General features: G+C 46.3%; 1 protein-coding gene across 2 annotated transcripts; it reads right to left on the bottom strand.

The window, feature by feature from the left end:
• Positions 1-4,881: 4,881 nt before the first annotated feature.
• LOC108519656 (IQ domain-containing protein F5) lies at positions 4,882-6,808 on the bottom strand. Of its 2 annotated transcripts, none has more exons than XM_017858811.1 (2): positions 6,621-6,717; positions 4,882-5,369 (listed from the first exon to the last, which is right to left on the bottom strand). In XM_017858811.1, the coding sequence occupies exon 2, from the start codon at positions 5,347-5,349 to the stop codon at positions 4,927-4,929; it is 423 nt and encodes a 140-aa protein (XP_017714300.1). In that variant the 5' UTR covers positions 5,350-5,369; positions 6,621-6,717; the 3' UTR covers positions 4,882-4,926. The 2 variants fall into 2 exon arrangements, with proteins under 2 accessions (XP_017714300.1, XP_017714299.1); XM_017858810.1 differs by lacking the exon at positions 6,621-6,717 and adding an exon at positions 6,724-6,808 and having other exon boundaries at positions 4,883-5,369.
• Between the last annotated feature and the right edge of the window lie 3,328 nt (positions 6,809-10,136).

The following is a 10,136-nucleotide window of genomic DNA, read 5'->3' as shown; positions in this document are numbered from 1 at the left end:
GACCAGATCTCAGCTCACTGCAAGCTCCGCCTCCCGGGTTTACGCCATTCTCCTGCCTCAGCCTCCCGAGTAGCTGAGACTACAGGCGCCCGCCACATCGCCCGGCTAGTTTTTTGTATTTTTTAGTAGAGACGGGGTTTCACCGTGTTAGCCAGGATGGTCTCGATCTCCTGACCTTGTGATCCACCCGTCTCGGCCTCCCAAAGTGCTGGGATTACAGGCTTGAGCCACCGCGCCCGGCCAAGATCCAACAGTTTTATAAGCATCTGGCATTTCCCCTGCTTGCACGCACTCTGTCCTGCCACCCTGTGAAGAAGGTGCCTGCTTCTCCTTTGCCTTCTACCATGATTGTAATCTTCCTGATGCCTTCCCAGCAATGCAGAACTGTGAGTCAATTAAACCTCTTTCTTTTATAAATTATCCAGTCTCAGGTATTTCTTCACAGCAGCATAAGAACAGACTAATACAGCTTCTAATATTTCTACTTTATCTGCTTTTACTGTAAATCCTTCCCTAAGGCAGATTCACATGGCATTCTCACCTTTTCCTGAGGGGTTGGTTTCAATCATCCTACACATTCCTTCCCTGTAGTAGATAAACCCTGGGTCTGGAGGGTGATGGTGCAGGGATCCACCATCTTGTCTTGCTGCTGCTGGAGACACAGACATGGCTTGTGTTTGTATGGCCATATTAAATGTTTCTTTCTAAGAAACTGGATTTGTCATCCTCTTTCTTCAACCTTTCAGTTTCCTCAGACTTTGGGGACAGGTTTGCACAGACCTGCTCACCACAGAACCTATCCTCAATGGTGGAAGACCAAAAGCCTTTCCTCTAAGATCAGGAACAAAGCAAAAATGACTTCTTTCACCACTTCTATTCAGCATAGTATTGGAAGTTCTAGTCAGGACAACTAGGCAATAAAAAGAAATAAAAGGCATCCAGATTGGAAAGGAAGGTGTAAAATTATCTCTGTTTGCACACAATATGATTTTATATGTAAACCCTGCAGATTACACACACACACACACACAAAAACTTAGAATAAATGAATTCAGCAAAGTAGTAGGATACAAAATCAACACACACAAAACTCAGTTGCATTTAAGGGATAAAAGACTAGAGAAATTAATAAATAAAAATTTAATACAAAAATTTAAATCAGTTGCACTTCTGTACACTAATAATAAATAATCCAAAAGGGAAAGTAAGAAAACAATTTCAGCCAGGCGCGGTGGCTCACGCCTGTAATCCCAGCACTTTGGGAGGCCGAGGCGGGCAGATCACCAGGTCAGGAGATCAAGACCATCCTGGCTAACACAGTGAAACCCTGTCTCTACTAAAAATACAAAAAATTAGCCTGGCATGGTGGTGGGCACCTGTAGTCCCAGCTACTCGGGAGTCTGAGGCAGAAGAATGGCATGAAGCTGGGAGGCGGAGCTTGCAGTGAGCCGAGATCGTACCACTGCACTCCAGCCTGGGCAACAGAGGTAGACTCTATCTCAAAAAAAAAAAAAAAAAGAAAGAAAAGAAAAGAAAAGAAAACAATTTCATTTACAATATCATCAAAAATGCTAAAATACTTAGGAATACTCTTACCCAAGGAAGTGAAAGATTTGTACTTTGAAAACTACAAAATGTTGCTGAAAGAAACAAAAGAAGTCACAAACAAATGTAAGGACTTCCTGTGTGCATGGACTACAAGACTTTATATTGTTAAGAAGCCAATACTACCCAAAGGGATCTACAGATTCAATGCCATCCCTATCAAAATCCCAATGACATTTTTTGCAGAAATTATCCAAAACTAGAGCAGGGTATGAAAAAGAGAAAAAAAAAAAAAGTATTCTAAAATGTATTAGTTTTTTTTGTTGTTGTTGTTTGTTTGTTTTTTGAGACAGGATCTCACTCTGTCACCCAGACTGGAGTGCAGTGGTGTGATCTGGGCTCACTGCAACCTCCACCTCCTGGGTTCAAGTGATTCTCCTGCCTCAGTCTCCTGAGTAGATGGGATTACAGGCGTGCGATACCACATCCGGCTAATTTTTGTGTTTTTAGTAGAGATGGGGTTTCACCATATTGGCCAGGCTGGTCTCGAACCCCTGACCTTAAGTGATCCTCCTGCCTTAGCCTCCCAAAGTGCTGAGATTACAGGCATGAGCCACCACGCCTGTCCTAAAATTTATGTGGAATCTAAAGAGACCCCAAATAGCCAAAATAATACTGAAAAAGAAGAGCAAAGTTGGAGATCTCACACTTCCAAATTTCAAAACTTATTACAAAGCTACAGTGATCAGTGTGGTACTGGCATATTAGACAGATCTCTAAGCCAGTAGAATAGAAGAGAGAGACCAGAAATAAACCTTCATGGATATAGTCAAATAATTTTCAACAAGGGTGCCAAGTCCATTCAATAAGGAAAAACAGTGCCTTCAACAAATAGTGATAGGAAAGCTGGATATCCACATGCAGAAAAAATGAAAAGGCACCCTTACCTTACACCATATACAAAAATTAACTCAAAACGTATCAAAGACCTAAACATAAGACATGAAGCTATAAAACTCTTAGAAGAAAACATAGAGAAAAATCTTCATAACACTGAATTTGGCAATGACTTCTTGGATATGATACCAAAAGAACAGGCAACAAGGAAAAAAATAAGTAAATTCAATTACACCAAAATTTAAAACTTCTGGCCAGGCACAGTGGCTCACGTCTGTAATCCCAGCACTTTGGGAAGCTGAGGCGAGCAGATCACTTGAGACCAGAAGTTCGAGACCAACATGGTGAAACCCTGTCTCTACCAAAACTACAAAAATTAGCTGGGTGTGGTGGCATGCCTATAATCGCAGGTACTTGGGAGGCTGAGGCAGAAGAATTGCTTGAACCCGGGAGGCGGAGGTTGCAGTGAGCCAAGATCGTGCCACTACACTCCAGCCAGGTGACAGAGAGTGTCTCTGTCTTAAAAAAAAGAAAGAAATTTAAAACTTCTTTGCATCAACAGACAAAAACAACAGAGTGAAAAGCAATCCACAGAACAAGAGAAAAATCTTTATAAATCATGTATCCGATAAAGTATTAAAATCCTACAACACACTAACAGGACCAAAAAACCTCAATTCAAAATGGGAAAATAATTTGAATAGACATTTTCCAAATAAAATATTAAATTGCCAGCAAGGACATAAAAGATGTTTTTCACCACTAACCATTAGGGAAATGCACATCAAAAACAATGAGATGCCACTTCATACCCACTGGAAGGACTACGATGAGAAAAGCAGAGACAACAAGTGTTGATGAGGAGGTAGAGAAATTGGAACACTTGTGCACTGCTGGTAGCAATGTAAAATGTTACAGCTGCTATGGAAAACAGTATGGTAGTGCACTATGCCAATGGGTTGTCCACACTAAGTTTCGCATCAATATGGTGACCTCCTAGGAGCGGGGCACCACCAGGTTTCCCTAGTAGGAGTGAACCATCCCAGGTTGGAAATGGAGCAGGTCAAAATTCCCGTGCTGATCAGTAGTGGGATTGCACCTGTGAAGAGCCACTGCACTCCAGCCTGAGCAACATAGTGAGACCTTGTCTCTTAAAATAACACAAACAAAACAAAAAAATTAAAAATAGAATTACCATATGATCCAGCAATTCCACTTCTGGGTATATACCCAAAAGAATTGAAAGTAGGGTCTTGAAGAGATATTTGCACATCTGTGTTTATAGCAGCATTATTAAAATAGCCAAAAGGTGAAAGGATCCTAGTGTCCATCCATAGATGAATGAATAAAATGTAGCACATACATACAATGGAATATTATTTAGCCTGAGGAAGGAAAATGTGACACACATTACAATATGGATGAGTCTTGAAGACATTATGCTGAGTGGAATAAGCCAGTCACAGAAAGAGAAATACTGTATGATTTCACTCATAGGAGGTACTTCGAGTAGTCAAATTCATAGAGACAGAAGGTAGAATGGTGGTTGTCAGGGGCTAGGGGAGGGAGGACTAGGGAGTAATTGTTTAATGGGTACAATGTTTCAGTATTGCAAGATGAAAGAAGTTCTGGAGATGGATGGTGGTGATGGTTGCACAACAGTGTGAATGTACTTAATGCCACTGAACTATACACCTAAAATGGTTAAAATAGTAAATTTCATGTTATGTATATTTTAATACCGTGTTTAAAATAAATATTTAAAATTTATTTTAAAAGGCTGGGCACAGTGGCTCACACCTGTAATCCCAGCAACTTCAGAGGCCACGAAAGGAGGACTGCTTGAAGCCAGGAGTTTGAGACCAGCCTGGGCAACATAGTTAGACCCCTATCTCTACAAAAAAAATTTTTTTAATTAACCAGGTATGGTGGTGGGCATCTGTGGTTCCAGCTACTCAGGAGACTAAGGCAGCAGGAAAGAGTTGGAAGCTGCAGGAAACTGTGATTGAACCACTATACTCCAGCCTGAGCAAGAGAGCAAGACCCAGTCTCTATGAAAGAAAGAAAGAAAGAAAGAAAGAAAGAAAGAAAGAAAGAAAGAAAGAAAGAAAGAAAGAAAGAAAGAAAGAAAGAATAGCAAAGGATGACATGTCTTCCACACTGCACAACCACAGGGGGTTCCATTTACATAGTCTCCCTGGAGTTGGTTGACTTGGTCACCCTGAAACCCCAACTCTTCTACCTATGGCAGACATTGTTAATCAATCACAGGTCCTCCTCATCTCAGACAGCTCTCAGAATCCTTCTCCACGTGGAACCCAAGACTACCCCTGCTGATTCCTCAGAGCTGACTTGTGACATGCCTAGTATTTCCCATCATTATCTCAAACAATGACCTCCTGAAAATACATCTGACGAAGAGAGCTGGGGACACAAATATAGTCATTCTTTTAATGGAAGAGAGCTGGGGACACAGACACCTGGTCATTCTTTTAATGGAAGAGGTATGCATTGTTGCACCTTACAAGCCTGTGAGCCCAAAGAGATTTCAAGTTGAATATTAAGTTGGTTTTCTTTGAGTTCATAGTGGCCCTCAATGAAGCCACGGGAATGGCAGGTGTGCCAGCGCCAATAGACCTGGATGATGCGGACAGCGTTGAGCAAACGACAGTAACGCTGGCGGACACACCACATGCGGACCCAGGACTGCAGCCTGACTGCTGCCCATTCCTGCTGCACATAGAACTCCAACACCATCCTCTGCCTCTTCGCCAGCAGCTTCTCCAGCACCTGCCTCCACCAGCACTGAATAATCCAAGCCCTGAGGGCTGCATGCAGCAGTGTGCGTCTCACCAGCGTGCCCCGCCACCAGGCCTGGATGAAAACAGCTGCAGACCTTTCTGTCATGATGATCTTCTCTTCTGGGCCTTACAAGAGAAAACAGAAACACTCAGGGTATGCCAGGAAGGGGCCCTGATCCTCTATCAATGATGGCTCCTTCCTCTAAAGTTCAGCACTGGGCAGGGCAATGGCTGAATCCAGGAGACCAGGTAGGTGTCCCCGCTCTGCCACCCACAGGTCAGTGGAAGTGCTCACCTCACTTGACCTCTGAGTCTCAATGTCCCCATCTGCAAAATAGGTATACATCTGCCCTAGCTACCTCACCCCATTTTCCATGAACCTTGCTGGTCAGTCTAGAGCAAAAACACTGTGACTTAGAGGTAAAAGAGCTGCCATCTCCCTGGAATCCATGACTGTTCCCTTCAGAGCCCTCCCACCTGCTGGAGAAGTGGTGTGCTTTGCTCCCCCTGCCCTCTTTACTCTGACTTCAGGTCAAACCCATAAGCTGCTGTGTTCCCTCCTCTTCAACAAAGTAGTAACACATTCCTCCACCTCACACACATTGTGAACAGCTTGAACTTCAGCTATGCATGCATCAGTACAAACATGCATGCTCCACCCACTAACACACATTTTGCCCCTTGGTCCCTGCATTCCCCACAGTCCCCACTTGCAGCCCGCAACCCTATGTGGCATGGGATCACACTCTTCTGCCCCACTCCTGGCCACAATCTCCACTCTGTATCTCAGCCAGACTCACATCTCTCTGCCTGACAAGAAAATGGGGGCAAGAGACAGCCAATCCCCATTCATTCCAGCTCTGCATACCCTGACGTTTCACCTGTTTTTCTAGGACACCCTGATTGATGTCAGGTAACGAGGACAGGTGCCTGTTTCCCTCACTGAAGCCACTCTTTGTAAAATAAATTACAGGGTCATAGATCTTTGAGTCACTCTGCTGGACCACAGGGGTCAGAGATGTCACTAGTTAAGGCTCTCTGGACCCAGCTACTCACGGAGTTGCGGGTAAGGGTGTGCCCTGGTAGGGGTGAGGGTGTTGGGGGTGGAGTCGCTTCCCTTTTCTCCCCTTTGTTCCTTCCAGCTCTGTTCTATCAATGTGATTTCATCATTATCTTTGATGATCATTTAAAACAGCTTGCCATCCTTCTGGAATCAGAATGTATGGGGGGAAATAGGGAAGAAAATAAAAGGTGCTCTCCCACTGCTGGGTACCAAGTCAAACACCGTTCTCACTATTTCTAGACAGCTTCCTGGCTTTGTCTAGGACTTCAAATGGAGGCAGGGGGTCCTGTCATGAGTAACTGTGGGGAACTTACCCTCCCCTCTCAGAAAGCTAGTGTGGTTCTGACTGCCTCTTACAAAACATCTGATTGGGGACAGGTCGTAAAATCCCCACAGGTCTGGACTTTACTAAATTACCTATGGCTAGGGGCTAGATGGTTCCATCACCCTCCGGCCCGCACTCCTCCAATCAGGACTCCAACAGGAAAAGTGGAGGAGGGGTGGGACTTGTGATGTCATAAGGGCACCTGTGATGCAGGCACCAGGACGGCTTCCAGCATATGAGCCTCTTCTCGGGAAAACCTAGAAGACCCCAAGTACTGACCCATTGACACAAAGGTATATAATGCTGCTCATTAAAATCTGGCTGGTATTCATTAAATGGTTTTCAGTTCCTTCAAACACTGGTACTCCAAATAACTATTAGAATGGTTTTGCTGTCAGGCCGGGCGCAGTGGCTCAAGCCTGTAATCCCAGCACTTTGAGAGGCCGGGACGGGCGGATCACGAGGTCAGGAGATCGAGACCATCCTGGCTAACGCGGTGAAACCAAGTCTCTACTAAAAAATACAAACAAATTAGCTGGGCGAGGTGGCGGGCGCCTGTAGTCCCAGCTACACTGGAGGCTGAGGCAGGAGAATGGCATAAACCCGGGAGGTGGAGCTTGCAGTGAGCTGAGATCCAGCCACTGCACTCAAGTCTGGGCGACAGAGCAAGACTCCATCTCAAAAAAAAAAAAAAAAAAGAATGGGTTTGCTGTCTATGTACAGATATAGAAAAGTACAAGATTTAGTAAGTGAAACAAATCAAGATGAAAGGCAAGGTGATCCCAATATAAACACACATTTATACACATGTGTTGTAAAGGCATTATCTTAAAGGGGGGGAATAGGAGGATGTACACAAAAACTAACAATGATATATCTGATGACGACAGCGGAATTGGAGGGACACGACAAACTCCTTCACTGTGGCTAAGCCCCCTATGTCTAACCTATCTGCAGGTCAGTCTGTTTTTAGGCGCCTGAGAGGACAGGACACACACAGGCCAGAAAACTCCATGAGGCCCCCAGGACTAGCCTGGGCTCCATCCAAAGCTTAAATGGGTTCAAGTGCTCTCCTGTCTTCCTCTGCCCCAAGCACCTCAAGGCCATGATCAGATGGATTAGGGTGACCACTGCATAAGCAGCGCCCCTTTCTGCCTGATCGCAGCCTCTGAAGACCCAGCTGGACATGATGAGACCCTGGTCCCCCTCAGAGGCACAGCCCCTGGGGTCACTGAGGAGTGCGCTGGGAATGTGTAGGGTGAGTATGGGAGAGGTTGATGTGGATCTGCAGGAGGAATGTAGGGAGGGGGAGGAGGTGCTTTGAGGATGGCGGGTGCGTCGGTTTGAAGTTAATGGAATGAGGGAGTGGGGAAGACAGCAATAAGGTGGGGGATGGGGAAATAGTGGGGTACAATGTATAGGACAGGGAAAGAGCAGGAAGCCCCTATTTGAAGATAAAGATCATGGCCAGGCCCCCGTGAGACCTGTGTCAATTTAGTGCCTCCATCAGTCTGGCTCCAGAGTCAAGCCACTAGTAACCACATTCCTGTCCATGGTAATAGCAATGCAGTGACATTAGCCCCACTTCGCAGCTGAGAAAATGGAGGTGCAGAGATCATGCCTGGCTCACCTCACCCTGTTTCATAGCCAGTCAGCTGTGGAGCTAGCATTTGGTCTCAGCTCTGCTCCACCCTGAGCCTTGGCTCTAAACCACCACATCATGCAGACCCCAGCATCTCCAAGCTTTCCCAAAGCTTCTGGTTCTCATCGTTTCTAGAAAAATCCCACTAAAAAACCTCCATCCTGAATCTTAAAAAATTAGCCAAGCAAAAGAAGCCAGACTCTGAAGAGGGCACACTGTGTGAATCCATGAGTGTGCACTGCAGTGGGGACAGCTGTCATCAATGGGGACACAGCAGTGGTTGCCCAGACTTTGGGATGGAGACTGAATGTGAACTCTGTGGGTAATAGAATGATCTAGATTTTTTTCTGTCTGTGTCACCCAGGCTGGAGTGCAGTGACACAATCGTGGCTTGCTGCAGCCTCAACCTCCTGGGCTCAAGCAATCCTCCAACCTCAGCCTCCAGAATAGCCACCACACCCAGCTAATTTTTGTATGTTTTGTAAAGACAAGGTTTCATTTGTGTTGCCCAGGCTGGTCTCAAACTCCTGAGTTCAAGCAATCTGTCTGTCTTGGCCTTCCAAAGTTCTGGGATTACAGGCATGAGCCACCACACCCAGCCTAGAATGTTCTGTATTTTGGTTGCAAGATGGTCACACAGGTGTATAAACTTGTCCCCCAAAAATCAATGAAATGTACATCTAAAATGGATACATGTTATACGTATATAAATTATGCTTCAATAAAAGCTGATTTAAATACCTCTATCCATCTCAGTTATGACACAGAGATCATCATACTAGGATCCAAGTGTGTTTGGGTGTTAGGGGAAGGATAAAGGTCCCTGCACTCCAAGGGCACGGGAAAGATCCCATTACTAAAGCCCAGTGGAACAAGGGGGCTGGAGTCCAGAAAGGAGGGCAGACAGGGCAAAGGCGCGCAGGGGCTGGGGCGCTCGGTGCGATGAGGTGACCCTAAGAGGTTGAGGGTGGTGCGGGCCTTTGAGTGCTACTAAGAAACCAGCTCAGCCTCTAGCCAGTGAGCAGGGAGGAGGCACCCCAGGACTGAGGAGCAGAGGGCAAGATGCCCATCCCAAGGGAGAGGTTGGAAAGTGCGCTGTGTGAGGTGCCTGGGGCGAGCATGGTGGAGTGAGCCTCCTGGAGCCGGGGTAAGGGATGCAGAACAAGGTGCAAGACACAGGCCCCTCAGGGCCACTGTGGGTGACCACTGAGCACAGAAGTACCAGCATCCTGGGGTACCATTCTCCCATCCCACCCCCACAATTCTCCACCTCCTCTACCAGAGTTTCCCCAGAGGTTCTCAGTAGGCCCCTTGAGGGAGGGCTGGAAAAGGGAGAAGAAAGCAGGACTCAGTGAGGGTCCCAGTGGGACCAGCCCTCTGCTTGTGCTCCCAGGCCCACGGCCTGCAGAGGAGGAAACGCAGGTCTCCTGGGAATGGGCTGTTCTAAGGCAACCCTCAGCCCCTGCCTCAGGCATTTCTTCTGCAGCAGCCCCAGCCCCATCCCCAGATAAGTGACCCTCACATGCAGCCCCTGGCACAGCAGCCTCCCAGGAGGACCCAGTTTACTTGGTGGATCCTGTACCTTGGGAAGCCCCATGGCCCCCTTTAAAGATCTTCACCTGATCTATATCCACCTGTGGTCCTCACCTGATCTTATGCAGTCACCTGTTTGCTGACTGGCCCCTTTCCTCACTGGTTCCTAGAGGGCAGAGACTGAGTATTCGTCATGTTTGTGACTCTAGAGGCTGCATAATACCAGGACATAGTAGGTGAAAAATAATTGTTCACCGAATGTATAATGAGTGGATGGATGAATGGACTAACTACTCATAGCCCACCTCTCTGAGGAGACCTGAAGCCCTC

This window comes from Rhinopithecus bieti, unplaced genomic scaffold (assembly GCF_001698545.2).
Source record: "Rhinopithecus bieti isolate Rb0 unplaced genomic scaffold, ASM169854v2 scaffold_49243, whole genome shotgun sequence".
NCBI lineage: Eukaryota > Metazoa > Chordata > Mammalia > Primates > Cercopithecidae > Rhinopithecus > Rhinopithecus bieti.
Note: the sequence above shows the minus strand (reverse complement) of the source record. Positions and strands in the feature narration are given on the sequence as shown.